Source organism: Typopeltis vanoorti, chromosome 7 (assembly GCF_054136105.1).
Source record: "Typopeltis vanoorti isolate ZY-2024b chromosome 7, IOZ_Tvanoo_1.0, whole genome shotgun sequence".
Classification (NCBI taxonomy): Eukaryota; Metazoa; Arthropoda; class Arachnida; order Uropygi; family Thelyphonidae; genus Typopeltis; species Typopeltis vanoorti.
Window position 1 is genome coordinate 99,255,356 of NC_143555.1, and position 20,412 is coordinate 99,275,767.

At 34.5% G+C, this 20,412-nt stretch overlaps 1 protein-coding gene across 1 annotated transcript in view; it reads right to left on the minus strand.

The window, feature by feature from the left end:
• LOC150104898 (paired box protein Pax-6-like) overlaps positions 1 to 18,267 on the minus strand; it is a 94,067-nt gene extending 75,800 nt beyond the window's left edge. The window contains exon 1 of the mRNA XM_090395084.1: positions 18,171 to 18,267. Within this exon, the coding sequence (XP_090251210.1) occupies positions 18,171 to 18,267 (97 nt within the window). The remainder of the gene's footprint in view (positions 1 to 18,170) is intronic.
• Between the last annotated feature and the right edge of the window lie 2,145 nt (positions 18,268 to 20,412).

Genomic DNA, 20,412 nt, shown 5'->3' on the forward strand with positions numbered 1-20,412 from the left:
CATAACGTAAAGGATTAAATTCTGGATTAAAAACTATTTTAGACATCCAAACATATATCCAACATTTCGAAAAAGAACACTTTAATTTGTTAAAATATCAAATCCAGAGTTTTATTCAAAGCAGAAAACTTTACTTGTGTTATTTACAGATAGAAACACCAATAATAATAATGATGATGATAGAATTGAATTCGAAATACTTAACATTAAATCTTAAGTATTTCGAATAGACACCAAATATGGTACTTTTTTCGAGTCACTTCAGTCTTCCAATAAATAATGTCGTGGTCTCTCGGACAGAGCGATGAAAGTCGTGAATTCGTTTACCAGCTAAAAGCAACGTCGATGTCATCCATTCACTATATCAAGTATTAGAAAAGAACATTTTAATATGAGTAACAGCTACAATGAAAGCACTTGCATCAGCTAAAAGCACTTGCATGTATATACTCGTAGAGTTCTTATAAGACATATTGGAATGCTTTATACTTTGTGCTTTGAGAGTATTTTTGCAAGCTTACAGAGAAAAGCCATTAATTGCTGTAATGCTTTGATACCGATATCACCAGTTGATTACAAGATATAACCACATTCGACTACAAAAAAATCAAAAGTTGCAAAAACAGGGTCAGTAGGGAGTGCCAACATTTCGATGTATATTACTTATAACCTGAATGACAAGCCAGATTAATGAAGTAAATCCGAGAAGTCAAAAAAGTAAAATTTATCCGGAAGAGGTTCTTAGAATTCAAATATCTATATGCATATGATATCATATGCGATATCTCTTTGCGAGAATAATTTAACGCCAAATAATTCATCACGGGTATTATTTGGCGTAATTAAATCAATTTTCTAAATGGATTGTGCAAAAAAATAAAAATTAAAAACCAGTGATTAAACCAATTCCATGAATTACGGACCAAAAACGACCTTAAAATGCCATGCATCTGTAATAATACTCACAAATAAAAAAATTTAAAAAAAAAATAATAATAAATGATGGCATGAAAATTACCAAACATTTAACGATAATAAGTATCCACCTGAGAAATACTATTTAACTTAATAACTAAAAAGTAACGATTCTTGCATGACCTTATTTAAACTGTCTTATTACACAAAGGATGCAAGACCATTTGCTAATACAAGCATCACCTGAACAGAAAATAAGAAGGTAATGTCAACGAAATATTTATTTACTGAAGTACTAACTCATATTGTCAAAATTGTTATTAAGTTGATTTGGCTATATGCTTCCAATCATGTCTGCAAGAGATGAATACGTCTCTCATCACGTGCCTCTCCCTGTGAATAACAGGACCTGATATATAGTTTTTAAGATTCCCATGAGTAGTTTTTAATCATCATAATAGAAATAAGTTCATTGTTAGCATGCTCGTAATAACATCAGGTAATCTAAAATTAGGAAAAATTCGATATGCATCATAATAGAAATACGTTCATTGTTAACATGCTCTTATGGGGTAACCTAAAATTATTACGAAGTATATTTGATAACGAAAATAGAATTCTTTTTCCTCGATTATTATATTATATTATATTATATTATCTATATTATTATCTAAAGTCCTTATAAGGACTGGCTTAAAGGGGCGAAGCAAGAATGCTTTTCATCTTCCCCGTTATCTGTAGAGGATAGAGGACAGTGTAGGGATAAGGTGTTATTGAGCTATTAAAGCTCTGGTCATGGCAGGAGGGTAACAGCAATGGCCGAGCCTCAGTTAGAACTTCATTGGCTACATTGCGATCCACTACCCTCCAAGGTATGGTGGTTCTCACCTCATATTACTTATCTAAACATTTCATTATACATTATTCATGTTTCAATTATTTGAGAAAATATTTACTATTCTGCGTTGATTTTTTTCAGAAAAATCTGATTTTCTGAGAGAAAACTTGTAAAGAATATAAAGAAACAATTCTAAGCTTAAATACAATATATTTAAAAAATGATTTTAGATATACTACTTCATTTTACTTATTTATTTATTTTTAAATTCCGTTTGTTAGCAAAATAATCAACATATTTTTTCATTGTTTTCAAATAATAAACAAGCTTTATAGAATTTACACTAGAGGGCGTCTATTTCGAAATCATTTCTCGCTCATTACTTCTGTCAGATAGTAAAGTTAGAGAAACCCTGTCAGACGTCTCAAAGGCTAAAACAGTCGTAATAGCTCCCAACACATGGAACGACTTATGTGGTTGGTGCATTGACGTCAAATCAAAAGGGCTAAAGTTAGCGTTTATTACAAGACGATCGTAAATGGACAGCAAAGAAAATATCCTTAATCTTACAGAGTTTTTCATTTGCTGAATCATCGAGAAGCGAAATAAATAAATAAAATTTCGCCGATGCTTACCGTTATTGGAGAGTGCGATATCTTGATGGATTTCACTATTCTGCGAAAGGCCGATGACTGTGACCATTTCTGACCACCAAAGAAATAAGAATAATTTGGAGATCTGTGTCTTTGTCTTCTTTTTTTTTTCCTTCCTTGTCATCAATACTTTTAGGGCTACCTAAGTCACCTCTGGCACAATGCTGTCCGCCCATTGACTACTTCAGCATGCTTCCTGGTTCAAATAACCCCACAAAACAACCCATCACTGTCATCACCAGCCACTTACCGAATTAACAAATACCACGGAACTTCTCACTGATTACAACCGGCTCTAGGAAACGCCCGCCCTGGACTTCATACGCTACTGGCGCACGCTTCGCGTGGGCGAACACCAGACTGGCCGTAGAGGCCAGTTCGCTAGACGAGAGAGCCCTTATTTGTGGCTTTTGTGATTGTCAGTTTCAGTAGCAACATCTGACGTCACTACGAAAGAAAGAGAGAGAGAAAGAGAGAGAGAGAGAGAGAGAGAGAGAGAGAGAGAAGAAGAGAATGAACATGCGGAGACCGACACGCCGATTCTGAGACCGTCACTTTTTCAGACAAAACGTGCGTTGAAGTCATCCTTGTTAAGTGCAATTGTTCTAAGGCCAAGCAAGCGTCATACAAACAAACAAAACAAAACAAAAAAAAAAAATCTAATCTGTTTTGTTAAAAGGCACACGAGAAGTGCAGCCAAGCACTTGAAGCAAGATAAATGGAAAATGAATGATCAATAGATCGATTGTATGTTAGGCTGTGAGATTTCTTTTCAGTTATAAACGACAATAAAATTATTTTTCAAAGCCATTTTTAAACTAATTATTCTGTTTTTTTTTTTGCTTAAGACCGTAATAATGACTATAGCTACAAACTTCATTCTCTATGTAATAAAAGAAAATATCATATCAACCATATACTAAATTAAAATTAATTATTACAAAAAATAATAAATAAAAATCAAAATTAAGCGTTTTAAAAAAATAATTTTTACACTGTTTAAAAAGATATTCCTTAAATTTTTTTTCTTACACTATATTTTTTTTAATATAATTTCTACTAAAGTGAAAGTAATGGTAAAAACATTTGTCAAGTCAGCTACTTGACAAGTGTCTAAACTGTGAATTGCAATCGATCATGGATGTTACACTGCAGTTTTAACATTCCAACGAAACTGAATGTAAAGATTTTTTTTACCCGGTTCTTAAAAAGACATAATAATATAAACTCCTAGAAATGCCGCGAATGATAGAGAATACAAAATAAACTTAACTCTAAATTTAAATATAATTCCTAATAAGTTAAAAAATACACTTCAAACATCAATGTTAGTAAACGTACAAGCTTTTACGTGACTTTTTACGGTTTTATGTTATGAAAAACGGTCACACAAATTAGGACCCCATAATCGAAAACAGTGTCGTTCCTAAAGGACGGATGAATTGAAAACGATCATCTCATAATGTCAAAGTATAAATCATACAATAGCACTACAGTACGTTCCATGTGAATTTCAAATTATTGAAAAAAAGATAAGGTTTTAACTCTCAAAAAGAAAATAAATTCTTAATAAAGAATGGAAAAATAATAATAAAGAAAATTGAAAATTATAAAATAATTTTTAGAATAAAAAAGAACACCATATAAATAATGAATATTATTAAAATATGTAGAAACAAAGCAAGTATTGTATTTTGAGAGAATCGACCGTGAGATGCGGTGATTGATTCATTCAATTCAATACCCTTGGAGGGTAATGGATGGCAATGCTGTAGCCAATGAAGTTCTAACTGAGGCTCGGCTATTGCTGTTAACCTCCTGCCATGATTAGAGCTTTAATAGCTCAATAACACCTTATCCCTACACTGTCCTCTACAGATAACGGGGAAGATGAAAAGCATTCTTGCTTCGCCCCTTAAAGCCAGTCCTTATAAGGACTATTGTATTTTGAGAGAGAATTTATTGAATTCAATCCAAATACCCTTGGAGGGTAATGGATAATCGATAGCAGTGCTGTAGCCAATGAAGTTCTAACTGAGGTTCGGCTATTGCTGTTACCCTCCTGCCATGATCAGAGCTTTAATAGCTCAATAACACCTTATCCCTACACTGTCCTCTACAGATAACGGGTAATATAAAAAGCATTCTTGCTTCGCTCCTTTAAGCCATCCTTATATAGGGACTATATTCTGCTGAGATAAAAATAATTCACTTCTAGTCCATTTTAGCCGATGAAGTTTTAACTGAGGCTCAGCTATTGCCGTTACTCAGTCATGACTAGGGCTTTTAGCTCAATAACACCTCATCCACACAGATTTTCTTCATTCAGATGAAGGGATAAAGAGTCAAGGACTCAGTCCTTTTTAGGACTGTATTTTGTGTATATTATATTAATTTTAATATTTAGGCTGAATGGGCGGTATTTATTATTTTATTCTCCGAGATTAGTCTGTAGGAGTTTTCTTGTGAAGTATTAAAAATAATCATGTTTTATTTTATGCCAATTTCTACAAAATTTTTATGTAGCACTTCATAGGACTGATCATAAATCAAAACGTACAATTTGTGGCCTTATGGGGAGTAGTAACTTGAAGCAGAAAACAACTCCCATCCTTGCTTTTATCCAAAATCAAGCTAAAGGAATGCAGCACACGAAATTACATTCACCATCCTACTTCCATACCAAAATCGATGACTGATGACTTGCTTTAAATATCGGATACACTTGAAAGAAACGTCCTTCACCATCTGTTGAACAGATACTATCTTTCAATATAACGATTTTTGATTTAATTTTCAATTGCTAAGACGATCGTTTCGATAAATTGGATCTCATCAGCGAACTAGCATTTTCGACTATAACGTATAAGTTCAACGTTTAGCGTATATAGAACACAAAGGGATTTTTCATTCTAAAACATTCAAAAAGATTTAGTTGTCAGTTCTGTTCTTTGTTGCTTGGTGGATTAATGACTAACACCAGAGATTTTCCACCTCGTTTTGATTCACATTTAAGCTAAAGCAAGTTATATTATATTTATGCCAATGTTTTTAAAATTAGCAATGCCTGTAATGAATTTATGAGTCAGTCTATTTGATATAGACTGGCTTTGGATTAAAAATAATAATAATGGAAATCCTTACACGCTGGGTTATTCTAGCGTTATCCAAAATCTCTTTTATAGTAAGATATATTATCTAGAAGGAAATTTTTTTTTGGGGGGGGGGGGGGATGTAGAGGTCCTTTTGCTTCTTATATAAAAAAAAAACTAAACTGCTGAATTAATATATAGTACATTATTTATAAAGAGATGTTATATATCTCTTTTGATCTTATAGTCAGATTAAATTTTTCCTGACAGCTTATGAGAATATAACCTTCGGCGTGGGGGTCGCCTTGGTTTGCACAATTTAAATACTCACCCACGGGCCCATATTCGCGTTTTATTAGTACGTTTAGGTTTCACTGGCTTGCCAGCTGTTTCGAACTTATTGGTTCTCATCAGAGGCCAGAATTACTTTAAGTGTATATGTAAAACGCCGCATGTTTACCACACTGACTAATAATTTGTACGATCCTAACCAGATGGTCCCAGAAGTGCACACACCGAAACCCTTTCTACACTTGCGGGTTGAACGTGAGGTATGATTTCAAATCTACCTTCACCTACTCTTTTAAGGACACCCCCGGAAGTCCTTTGAAATTTCTACGTCCATAGTCCACCATCCTGATAACCACTGTCAGAACCGATGATTCCAGCGCATTTGCCGAGAACGAAACGGCTGCACTTCAACCCCCCCCCCTTCCCTCAAGTTTCCATGGCGTGGATTCCCCCTTCGGGAAGCAGCCGTGGCGTCTCAACTCATGTCCATTTGAGCGAAATAATTGCTTCGTCACACAGGAACCCCTCTACCGATCAGAAGAAGTAAACGTGGAAGTCAAATCCGCTGACCTGACGGCCTGGATGGGCACACATAACTGATCTAGTAGACCTGAAAATTTGGCCTCCCCAAAAATAGAAAAGTAGTCAATGTCGGCAGAAGATAAAGCTAAACTAGAACATGCCGCCCCTACAAGTGGGCAAGATGATAATGGTGTCGTTACAGAAGGAATGTATGACTAGGTTCTGTAAAAAAAGAAAGCTGTGGTAGTTTCTAAAGTATAGGGTTACCACCCATGTTTTTCCCAGAGAACGTGAGAATTTTGCCTACAAGTAAATTGCTCGACAGAAGTCTAGTTATTATTATGCGAAGTTTATTTCATCTGCTAATTTTGTACTTGAACTGATATCACATCACACCAATGAAAAAGTAAATAATAATAATAATGTACAACTAATACTAACTATAGCTGATATCGTACTTCTAAAATTTCAATTATTGTAAAATATACGAAATAATTATAGGTGCGTGAATTTTATATGCATGTAAATAATTCAGTTTATTAAAATTTAAAATATTAATATTAATTTTAAATAAGTATTATCAATTAATTATAAGTTTTAACAAAATATAAAGTTCTTAGAAACTTTTGTATAGTATTCATGAATGTGATGTGAGAAATTCATTGAGCATATATTGATTATTTATGCTTTTTTTTTTATTGTCAACAAGCCTGTTAAAAATGGAAGTACACATTTCTGAGGCAGACAACACAAAAGAGAAGAGATGCAAATTAACAGCTCCGTCACCCATTATACTCCATCCACATCTAACAGTTCCATCACTTTTAATTTAATTACGTTTTAGTCTTTCCACATGATCCAGTTTCCCTGGCAACTTCTGTTGTCAGTTCATGCCAGCACTCTCAAACTGTGTTCGCTCACGCGTTTTCTCCTCAAATCGATTGATAACGCGTTAGGCTACTGTTAACAATAGACGCATGCGTAAGAGCATGACGTCAGGAGATATTTCCACCAGTTGTGAAGTGAGGCATACAAGATGAACCAATGACATAGTTTGGAAGCTCACGCTGAAGGAAGATGATAATGATATTTAAATAAGGTGATAGTCTTCCCTTTACAAAAGCAACACAATCCGTCAAAGTTATGCATTAAGACAGGGGAGAAAATGTTGATGACGAGATGTTCTGGCGGCATTAATGGCTTTCTTGAGTGTTGTTAAGTAGTGATGACTTAAATGTTTACCAAGAGTTTAATGAATTATTAACTCCGAAAAAAAAAAAAAAAAAAAAAAAAAAATTGGAAAAGATTTTTCCCAAAAGGCTGCTAATAGTTCTATGAAGAACCAAATAAAAGAAACTCATCTTAACGGAGACTTTATATGTAACTAATTCTACTTTATTTATTTATTCATTTTTTAAAACGAATGAAAAAATATAAGCCAATGAAACAAAGCAAATGCATTAATTAATATAACATACTGCGTTAATTTCTGATTTTAGATAATTTCATTTCTATAATACATTTGATTCCTCTCTCTCTCTCTCTCTCTCTCTCTCTCTCTCCCTTTCTCTCTATTCTATTAAGGTTATACAATGCTGCTATCGGTTGGACAGCGGAGATACCACCACAAGTCTTGCGATTCCCCACCTGTGCGCTATGGCGCTATATTGAACTATTATTATGTGTTAATTTTTAAAACGATTACTAAGTTTTTCGGACGCAAATACTTAATAAGCAATTTGACTCTAATTAATTAATAAACGGAACTGTTAGGTATTTCGTTTGGCCGAGGTGAAAAAAGTCTGGGAACGTCTGACTAGTCCGAACTGGAAGGCGATAATAAGGCATATACATGTAGAAATAACGCTGTAATTGGGTTTATAGAACTATATTCTCAAAATCTGTTTGAAAGTAAAATGCTGATTATATATATATATATTATTCTATTAGTGGTTGTAATAAATAAAGCTAATTGTTATGTTATTAAAATTAAATTTACTAAGATGCATTCAAAAGACACCCTTTTATAATAATTATGAATCTAATCGGCAATGAAGTTCTAACTGAGGCTCGGTTATTGCTGTTACCCTCTTGCCATGATCAGAGCTTTTATAGCTCAATAACACCTTATACCTACACTGTCCACTACAGAGATAACGGGGAAGATAAAAAGTATTCTTACTTCGCCCCTTTAAGTCAGTCCTTATAAGGACACGTGGTATTCAGACAAGAGTTGCGGTGATTAATACCCGTGGAGGGTAATGGATGGCAATGCTGTAGCCAATGAAGTTTTAACTGAGGCTCGGCTATTGCTGTTACCCTCCTGCCATGATCAGAGCTTTAATAGCTTAATAACACCTTATTCCTATAACGGGGAAGATGAAAAGCATTCTTGCTTCGCCCCCTTTAAGCCAGTCCTTATAAGGATAAGGACACGTGGTATTAAAATTTATTCTGGGATGATAATATAATCTGTTTTTTTTTGTTTTGTTTTTTTGGCTGGTTAGAATGAGAGGTGGTCAGATCAAGCAGTTTTCAATGTGTTGAACGCGCAGTTTATGTTCAGATATGTAAAATTAATAGATTATATGAGAATTGTTTTTAATGAAGTCTAGGAACAATGCGTAGTTTCGCTAGGCACTACTTGCTAAAATTGACACTTAAATCGACTTCGGTCAGGAAATGTATGATTTTTTTTTTCTTTTGTGAGCATATCGCAATCCATAGTTGCCTCATCATTCAGAAACTAACTATATTTTTTAAGGAAGGTATTACGTCATCTCTGAATGTATTTGTTTCATGATTGAAAAGATTACACTTTTAGAAATACGCTGGAGTTGCATGTCTTCACAAAAATCAACGAAAGGTTCACTAGTTTTATAAAACTAACATATAAAATATGAAAACAAAATGTAAATATAAGTATTTACAAATCAATGACAGTTTTCCAATTCTTCGAAGTCCTATTTACAATTCTGTTGACGGTCAACTACATTATGTTCAGTATGTTCTTCTTTGCTGCATGATTAGCCATGTTCTGCGTAATCAAGTAATTCTTGTCGAATATTTTCCTCGGCGTGAAGAAGTCAAAAGAATGGAACGTACTCTTGGTTATCAACAAACCCGATTCAAAATTCCATTGAATTATTTTAGTATAACTGTTGAACTAAGACTTTTCTATAAGAGAGAGCCTGCTTAGTTCAGGCAGTAAAGATGACCTTTTGTTAGAAAGACCTGGGTTCGAAACCCATAGAGGACACAAAAAACATTTATAGGAACAGACAAAATGTCACAGTATAGACTCATTTCTGAAAAATGCAGAATCACATACATAGAATTAACTGCTCTTAGCGCCTTCATAGCTCAGTCGGTATAGGCGAAGTCCTTTGGTCGGAAAGCCCTTGGTTCGGTTCCCGTCCATGACGTGATCTTTATCGGGTCTCTTTCGACTAAAGGTGAGTTAGCCGGTCTCATACGGAGGTAGAGGGTTTTTTATCCAAAAACTCCGGTTTTTCATCTCTCAGAACCTGCCCTATGAACACAGAGAGAGAGAGAGATCTACAGTCATCAAATACATACTTAATCCCTCATTAGAAGGGCTCAACCAAATCTAAAGGACGGGATGGGAAAGGGCGAAACCCCCCCCATACGAAATAAATAACTGCTCTATAATAAGATAAGTTTTTATAAAGCCAGTTATTTGCCTGTGACAGGCTATTGAGCCTAATATGTACAGTTTCATACAAGCAAATCTTGATCATATTTAATTTTCAGAATTTAAAAAAAAAAAAAATCTGGTTACCTGAGTAAATAGCAGATTCATTCTTTAATCAACAGGTGAATGCGAATTCCACCCAAGGTATGGATGTTAGTAAATGTCTCTAAGTGGTAGATGAATTTCATTACTGAGTGTGAGATCACCAGTGGAGGTTTCATACCCAGATCACTGAAGTGGATTGAAAAACGTTCTTTGTTTAGTTTATAGAGTGGGATTTCCCATTATCTAACTCTCAGCTCATACACTGTATTAATGTGACATAGATTTACAACCTTTCACGACTAAGATGCACATTAAAAATATAGGAAAGTGATGTGCTTTTTCTCTCCAAGTTTCTTTTCTTGTGCAATGAGTTCATTTATTCTATAAACAGATCTCAACTTCTTCCTTGGAGGGGAGAAAGAGATGATCAGAGACAGGTGTCTTCATTGCTTAGAACTCCTCATTTGTATTAAGAAGAGAAAGAAATGAAGACACTGTTTCCGAGAATCTCTTTCTTCTCTCCAAAAAAAAAAAAAAAAGTTTCCTCCACGATATCTTGGATAATGCCCCGATTCTTCGAGAAGAAGAAAAAACTGTTCCTTTTTGGAATAATATTTAACATGTCATAATACGGTATGAACATATTTCCTCCACAACTTCTGTAATAAATATCCAAACCCAAGGAATACTTAAAAAAAAAAAAAGAAAAAAGTTGACATTCTTTTCTGCATAAAGGCATTCCTTTTTCACCTGAATAGATGCTACTAATTCAGCAATTATTCATGTGAAAAAACTTCTCTTATTGATCCACTCCTCTCTGAAGTGTCACTCCTACGTTTGCGAAGTAGACTCCCGAAATCTCCTTAAAAATCCAATCATTGATCCCTCTTTTACTGACTTCTCCACTCTTTCTCTCATAGTAAGACAGTAAAGTCAAAAAGACACGCGCGCCATATCCGGAAAGACCCAGATTCGAATGCAGAGTTTCCGGAAGTGTTTTTTTTTTTTTTTTTAGTTCCTTTTCAGGAAACACGTGTTTTTCTTCTAGCAGAAGAAGCCAACTTGAGGACATACATACTTATAAATGCATACAGTTCATTGCGTTGGTTGTCTAATGTATAATACCTTGATGGACCTGTTTTTCACTCAGGATTTCTCAACAATCACAACCGTTACTCACTATTACTTTCCCCAAAGTCTATTTAGAACACTAACAATTGTTCCTTACAATTCATCCTTTCATTTTCCAAAGAGTGTAAGTGGAACGTTTCTTAGCCTACCACCCGTCAGTAATTGAGCTTACAGTCATCGGTAATTGAGTTCATTTCTGCTGACGATTTGTAATTAGAAGGTAAAAGAATGGTGGACAACTACTGCCATCTAGTGTTGCTTCCTTAACTGGCATATTGTCTGAAATATTGAGTTCTGCAGTTGATTTTTCATAAGCTGTGGAATTTAAAATAAAATAAAATAATAATAATAAAAAAAAAAAAAAAACAGATACCATTGGGGAAACCACAATACGTACAACTCGGGAACAGGTTCCGGGAAAAAAAAAAAGAAACAGAAAAATTCTTCTCAACTTCTATAACAGAAACTATAATGATGTTCGTGTAAGAATACACACGTACCGGTCTTTCTTCTGCAGGCTAGCGTTATAGAATTATTACCAATACACAAGCGCTGGCATGGACTGAACTACTGCATAAGTCATTCTAGTATAATTTCGAACTTAACAGTATTAACTGTCCACTTCTCTTCATTTATTCTGGCTGATCCTGTCCTATGGATCGAGCGTCCATCGTCATCATTTTTCAGAACTTAATACTTGAAATTATTTAAGTGAAATATGAAGAAAATTTTTCGCCAACACTTTTTCCGACCTAGAGTATATACTTGGGATGTGAACACTTTTTCCTGGAAAGGAATACTATCAACAATTTGATCCACTGTTATTCTTTTACTCCATTTCTTGTCATGTAGATACCAAGTTTCTGTCAAATACATTTCGTATAGATATTTTCATGGACATAATAAGTTCATCTGTTTTTCCCGTGAGATACCTCCGTAACCATTCGGAAGAATGATATGTCATTTGATTGATATCAGAGAGATAGGATTTTCCCCTCAAGACAAACAAACCAGCCGAAGAACACTAGTAGTTGAGAGATAATGAGCGCGCTCGCTCATACACAAATCATGGCCTTAGCCGCTTGATATCGTAAGCAATGTAATACTATCAAGGATCTTTCTTCTCAACTTCAACCCATCCAAGCAACTAGGATAAGTCCATGCTATCTTTTTGTGGTTTGTTTAATGATAAGACAGTTTTAATCAGTTGCAGTTTGGTGTGAGAAAGGAGAAGATGGCTCTTTATTCCTCCCACTTATCTCCGGATTTGAATCTGGCTCTGAAACTTGGTCCATTACTCGATGTCACTGTAGACTAAGTGAACCTGATGTATCTGATAAGTAAACACCCCCTACATGCATGCACACATAGAGAGAGAAAGATAGACAGAGAGAATTCAGGGACTTGTTCGTACTCAATAATCGTTTTTTTTTTTTTTTTTTTTTTGCAATCACAGCTTGTATAGAAAAAGGCAAAAATCTCTGCTGATTTACGCACTCAGTTTTCTGTACTTCAGACCACACGAACTTCTCCCCATGTCATAAAAATTATCCCAAAAGAGAAGCCATTAATTAGAGAAGCAATTAATATGCTAATGAAGTTTAAAACTCCGGCCGAAAGGTTTTTTTTTTCGATTCGTGGTATGTTGAGAAACCACAAAATGTATTTTTTTCAAATACTTCATAAGTGTCAAAAAGATGATAGGAGAAAGATTAGGACAGTCAGGGATTAATGAAGAGAGTTGGCTCTTTGCTAAGTTATGGACATTCCAATGTGTTTTACTATGCAATCATGGTTTCAAGTTTTTTGACTGTTTTCATTACGAATACCAGTAAAAAGCTAAAAGTAACGAATCATATGAATGTTAATGAGGTGTCAGTGAAATCGGTTTTAATTTTATTGTAAAATTCTATTTGCTTCTATTTCATTTTATAATTTTTTTTTATTTTAAAATTTAATTTTAATTATTTAAAAATATTCTTAAATGAATTAATTTATATTGTATTATACATATAATACAGTAATACTGAACAGAATCCAAAACACTCTCGAAAACAACTCCAGTAGAGAGCAGGCAGGATTCAGAAGAGGCTTCTCCACAATAGATCATATCCAGGTCATTTCACAACTAACAGAAAAATGCAGAGAATACTGGAAATAAATGTGGATCCTACTTACATCCACATGATAAAAGAAATTAACAAAAATCAGATGACACACAAATAACCCTATTTGATCAACCTATAAATATAGATATAAAGAGAGGGGGCTTTAAAGCGCTGTGATCTCCTCAAATCTATTTACAAGCACTTTAGAATACATTCTGAAAAAAAAAAAATTAGACCTAAACGGAGGAATAAGCATAGATGATGAAAAACTACAAATCCTTATGTTTGTCGATAATCTAGTACTGATATCCCACAATCCAAAAGACCTAGAAGAAATGGGTGAAACAATATACACAAACAACAGTAAGATAGGCATAGAAATGAATCTAGAAAAAACAAAATGGATCAAAAACATCTACACAAGTGACATCCTATGTATTGATAACATCCCTATAGAACAAGTTGACTCCTACAGTTACTTAGGACAAACAATAAAAATTAATAACGATTTTTCTGAAGAACTAGCAAAAAAGAAAGAAAGCTGCATGGTTATCATTCAACAGACTAAAAGAAACATTTACTGATCCAAATCTTGACATCTCTGAGATGGCAAAACTATTTAATGGTGACATTCTTCCATCACTCACATATTAATCAGAAACATGGAACACGACAAGAAAAGAAGAAGAAACTCTCAGAATAACTCAGCGTGCAATAGAACGCAGGATTTGTAACATCAGCAAAATGGAACATGTTAGAAACACGGAACTAAGAAAGAGATCAGGCATAAAAGATGCGGTAAACTGTAGTATATGAAAGCAAGATGAGATGAGCGGGTTACATTGCCAGACTCAGGGATAACAGATGGACATATAGAATACTCAACTGGCAACCAAGAATAAAGAGAAAAGCAGGAAGACCATCTACAAGATGGTCCACTAGTGAAATCTACGGTTATAACATGGAAGAGAGAGAGATCGTTGGAGGATTTCTCCATGACCTGCACTCATGGAGAAATCCTGAGTGAAACACAGGTCCATCAAGGTATTATACATTAGATAACATTCCTAACAACTGTTATTATAATCAACTAAATAATGTTTTTTTAAAGAATAAACATGTATAAAAGATTATGATGCAAATAAAATTTCATAATTTCGAAACCGTATTCATATGGTTTCGAGATTACATACATTGATCAGTCAGTCAAAAACCTATAAGAATGCTTAAAAGTTATTACATGTTTCGCGTGTTATTTTTATTTTATTTATTTATTTATGAACGTCTAATGAAATGGAATATACCAAATATATTTCTACTAGAGGATGGCATATTACTACTAATATCTCTTAGTTCAATTGAAAGGTAATACCGCATTTGGTGCATATTTTAGTAAAGAAATGGACATGATTGATATTCAAAACATAATACAAAAATATCTTAACGAACAACAAAAAAAAAACAAAACAATAACCTTTGCAAGATTTAATATTCCTATATTATAAATACACCAAAATAAATTCTAAATACTAATTCTATAACTTCACTATGATAAAAACATTGCTTGCGCGCATACTAAGAAAAAATGCTCAGATTTTGTAAGCTAATATTGATTTTTTCTAGTATACCACAGAACAGGTGAAAGTTTTGTTAACTAATACAACCAAAGGAACCACTTTGGACCAAACAAAAGAGATAAAATACGATGTCCATCTTTTGTAAACTCAGTATGTCCTAACAGATGGCCACTAAGCAGGACCTCAAGAGGGGCGGGTGGGGTGCCCAAGACTTTCCCAGTGGTTAACGGAGCGTTCCAGAGTACTGTCCCCTCTATGGAATAGCCTAGGGCCGTGAGAACTTGGTAGATTGTGAGCTTCTGCCAGTCTGCTCATCTGGAGAGCTACCTGTACGAACGCACGTGGCTGGAGGCCACAAAAGCCAGCGTTTCGTCTTGCAACCGCGTGTGCAGGTGCGACACTTAACATTCGACAAACGCTCCGTAGGCGTCCGGCTACACAACATTCCAATCTCCCTGAACCCCAGTGGGAACCGGCATTCTTTGAGGTTTGGCAACAGATGCAGGCTACGTAAAAATCATAATAGAGTTTTTTATTTTATTTTTTAAGGGAGGAGATAAAATGTTGTGAGAGGTTGTTTTATTTTTTAGAATTTTTCTTGGTGGTCCATTATATTGGCAATGTATGTGCACATGGCTGACATTATGACGATAGTTTTCCTTGACAGTTTGCAGATGATATTCGATATCTCTGAATCGCTACAGGTGGCAAGTTTTGCAAGAAATTCTGATCCTGACCTATAGCTGTGTGTGTTGGAAAAAAAAAAAGCTGGAAGTGTCACAAAACTTGGGTGGTTCAATAAATGAAAAAAAAAAAAAAAACAGTGTACTTCTAAACAATTAGCAATGTTTAAAAAAGGAAGAAAATGCAATATTTAATAAAATTAATAAATATAATTAAAAAAAACTTTATGTATATAATATTACAGGTTTCATAGTAAAAGATTCTAGGGAAATTTCTGATATAAGTTTTTATTTTTTTAAGACTAATAAAACACCTTATAAATTTTAAAATATTAATTTATAAATAACGATGATGAACAGCTTGGAACAGATACGAAGTTTCTCTGGTTGGCTTATTACCCCGTCCTCACCTTGTAACCAAAAAACTTCAAGATGTTAGAAAAAATGATTCTCACACTGGAGACAGCAAGTAAACCCTCAAAAAAGTGTAGCAATTCTATTCACTAGAAGATTAGTATCTCCCAAAGGGGACAGTATTCTGTTTGGTACCAAAATTCCATGGCAAATAAAAGCCAAATATCTCGAGTTACTACTAGACAAAAGATTATGTTTCAGTAATCATATCAGGTACATCTCTGTAAAATTATCCAAAACTATTGCTCAACTCTACCCCTTGATTAATCGATATAGCAAATTAAATACAAGGAACAAACTATTACTCTATCAGATAGTGATTCGTCCCATAATTACCTACGCTTCTCCAGCTTGGAGCCATGCTTCCAAAGTTATTACAACGAGTGCAAAACAAATGTTTGCGAATGATTCCAAATGCTCCGTGATTCATCTGAAATGAATAGATTCACCGTGATATGATACCAATACTCGTGTCTCCTCAATCCTTCCCTCTCTAGCAGTAAAGTTCTTTTCAAATGCGGCTACGCACCCTAACAACTGATACAACAAGCTGAAGACTACAACGAATATGATTTCTGCAAAAGACCTAAAGCCATTTTAATTTCCAATGATGTCATTTAATCCCTCCGCCTCCACAGAACGAGCTAAATGCTCATAAGTTATTCCTACCAAAGTTTACTTCGATTCAGACAACGGGGAATACAAAAGCGTTAAGCTTCACCTTTTTTTTTGCAACAGTACTGTTAAGCGTTTTTAAATAGTTGGATTGGAAACTTCACAATGACGATTCACTTGGGTATAATGGCGTCCCAGCAGCCAATTGATTATCAGCACAACTGTAACTTATCGAGGCATGGACTCCACCGGTATGCCATAGCATTCTATAGAGCTTCCGATCCATGCACACAGCCATTCACAGATGCCTACGATTGTACTGCAGGTTGTTCCTGTCATCAACAACACTTTCTCCCTTAATTCACAGTTCTTCAATTAGCTTGAAACTGATAGTACTGGAATCATCTGTGCCTCTTATTATTGTGCATTATTCTACCGGAAGTAATCATCATATGGATAAACTGTGAGAATGAAGGGATTTACTGGATCAGCAATGTTCAAAGTAGGCTGTGAACATTCGTATGTCTCTCCGTTGGCATCAGACACTTGAACGTTTTCAAGAAAATACAAATATAATGCTGCAATCTCTCTGACTTTGTTGTCAGCGAGGAACAACTGGAACCCAGAATCTACTGAACCACATGACCTCTTTCCGGATGTTCCCTTTCTGCTGTACCCGTGTTTGTTTTTAGAATTTCGTTGGTTGGATATTATCTAGTTGTTGGATTAGTTTCACACACACACATTCGTGTGTTTCTCTGAACACATACTTATTCTGTCTTTATATTAATACAGTCATATGAACTGAAATTCTGAAATCTACTTATAATTATTGTTTTCTTGATCGAAAAAAAAAAAAAATGAGACGGGCATGGAGTTTTCTGTTTTTTTTTTTTTTTTCTCCCCTATTTTGAAACTTCAAAATCTGGATTTTTTTTTTTTTTTTTAAAGGATTGTCAGTATTAGAGATTTATGTCTTCCCTTTCGTTGGAATCTGTAATCAATAAAGTTAGAAGTTCATCCCAACCTGCAGCAAGTCCTTGAATCGATTTTCAGTAAGAAGTGGAGCAGATCCTCCTATCTTCCAAAATGGTCAGTCACGCTGACAAATCCAGACATATTCGATGTTCAAGACTGTCTTTCTATTGTTTGTTCCCCTGCTCTACTTCACCATCAGTAAACAATGTAAAGAAATGTTCTGTGAGAGTAGAAACATCGAGATCGACGATATTAACACCTATTTTTGTCCTTGTTTTATAAAATCATCTTTGAATCCACGTACTTGAAGCCAAAGAACATATTTTATGCTTCGTCCCATTTCATTTGAATTGAATCATTAAGATAGACTAATAGTGTAAGTAGTACTTTATTGTTTATCAGTAGCTGCGCTTTCTGTGATTCGCTCTGTCTTCTTACCTTTCGTCCTATCTATAACGTATTGCTTGAAAGATGGAATGCATAGTAATTCTTTGAAGTGTGCACACCCCACGTACTTCGTAAACACTTTGACCTTTCCAAATACACGCTGTATTACAAGTAGACATTGTTGGATCTGAATATCTTAAGCATACCTCTTTCTGTATTTGACTTCATGGAAACTTGCCGTCTCTCTTGTTCTGTGTCTTTGTGAGAAGGCTTACAAGTAGGAGCATATTTTCCTGCGGTCATAGGGAACAAATAAGTGTGGGACAGTCGGCTCCCTCACACACACACACACACACACACACACAGAAATGAACGGGCTTTCTTTGAGAGCTTATCTCCTTTTGCTGTTTGGTGTTCGTACGGTGGACGCCAAACCTACTTGTCTCCACTCGAGGGGGGGATACATATAGAAACACAACCACCCCACTGTCGTTTACTGTCCTCTCGTTATTCTTCTCTTCCCCCCCCCCCTCCATGACAACGACCCACCTCTATAGCTCCTTACAAGAATCTCTCGTAGAATCTGAATATTTCAAAGAAAAAGCCGCCCTGTTTAGAACTCGAAGATTCAAGTGACCTTCGTCTGTGGCACCGTAATCCTCTCCAAATGTGTGTCATTGTAGTGAATAGTGGTCGGACGCTTTCAGATGCGGTTCGTCACCCCAGGTATTTCCGCTTCTCGCTTTACACACTTGTAGATGTATTTATATTTCCCTTATAGCTACCTGATAATCATAACACAAGTCACCTTGTACTCGGCTTTCGAAAAAAAGAAGTTAAAAAGCGACTATTGGTGAGATGAGCACTCCCCTAAGTGGAGATGTTGACAGTTATGGACCCCCATCCAGTCGTCCACTAAAGAAATAGAACTAGGAACGACTATGAAAGCCACATCCAGCTAAATGACTTCCCTTTTCACAACAACGTTTTACACTTTTGTAATATTTCCTAGCTTTTTTGTTTTAAAATATGGGACTTTAGCTTTTGACTTCGAGTCAAATATTCGATGCAAAATAGGTTTGATTCGTACTGTAAATTAAGAGTCACATTACCCAAATGCACGTATGAATGATTTTTCGAGCGAAATAGCATTATTGCAGTATTAAAATGATTATTTTTTTTCTTTAATTTTAAATGTTAAAATATTTTAGAATAAAATTGCACTATTGAAACATTATTAGTTACTAATTAAAATTTTAAAGCTTGCATTGTTATTTTATAGTTAATTATTAGTGCGAAATTGTGAAGAAAGTAAAAGTATGATTAATTGTACTTTTAAAGATGTTAGAGCTTAACTTTCTCAGTGGTATCAGACAACAAACCTAAACTGAGGGCCAAGCGGTTTTTGAGAATCAGCCAACGCTAAAAATTTAAGCCTTAATTTGGAAAATGAAAGAGTTTTGATCCTCTCATCGCTAAAATTTCATAAATGTTGGATGATTTTCAAAATCTTAATTATTGATTCTTAACTCATATTATCTTATTATTGAAATTAAAATTAAAAGAAGCATGTTGCACACATTTGTTAATTGTACGCATCTTCCAATTGACAATTATAACTTAAGGGGTGAAGCGAAAAGCTTTTCATATTCCCCGTTGTCTGTTACGGTCACAGCGAGGGAAAATATTATGTATTACGAGCAGTTTGCTCGCCCAGAACGGGCATGGAGATTATACATCACTGAAGGAAGTTAAAATGGCTTTTGGTCTTTTGTGTTTGAATGTATCCGTAATGAATTTAGACTACAACTTGCTGAATAATGTTACTTGGCTATATGCGATAAAAAATGGTGGATAAAGATCGGTTTAATTTTTTTAAAATAACCTAATTAAAATGATAGAATTAATTTTACAAATAATAAATACAAATAAAGTTTTAGTAAAATATAATTTCAAATATATAGAAATAAATTTTGCACAATTTACAGAGAAAATATTTTTTACATATATGCCCAAGATTCGGAATTCAGTTATTCGAATGTCACTGTTCATTCCAATACGTCACAATTCAAAACTCTTTACACACTGAAAAAAAATCATAAAATATACTACAATTCCAATTAAGTATAATTAAAAGAACTTTGGGAAAACGGAAATGTAGAGCAAGCCTTAATTATTTTATAATAAAAGTATTAATAGCGATACTTAATAAAGGTCGATTAGTATCAGTTTTTAAGCATTGAAACTGCATGACTGGTAATGACAAGCCATGTCTGGTTCTTTCTTTAAAAGAACCTAATTAAAACTTTAAAATTCAGTTTGAATAAAATGAGAAACTACACGATCTTATCCTCCCAATATCCATTCACACAAAATCAAAAAGTATTCTTTCTAAGTGATACTCCTCTTTGTTAGGATTACGACAAAGATATTCCCGTAGCGCCATCT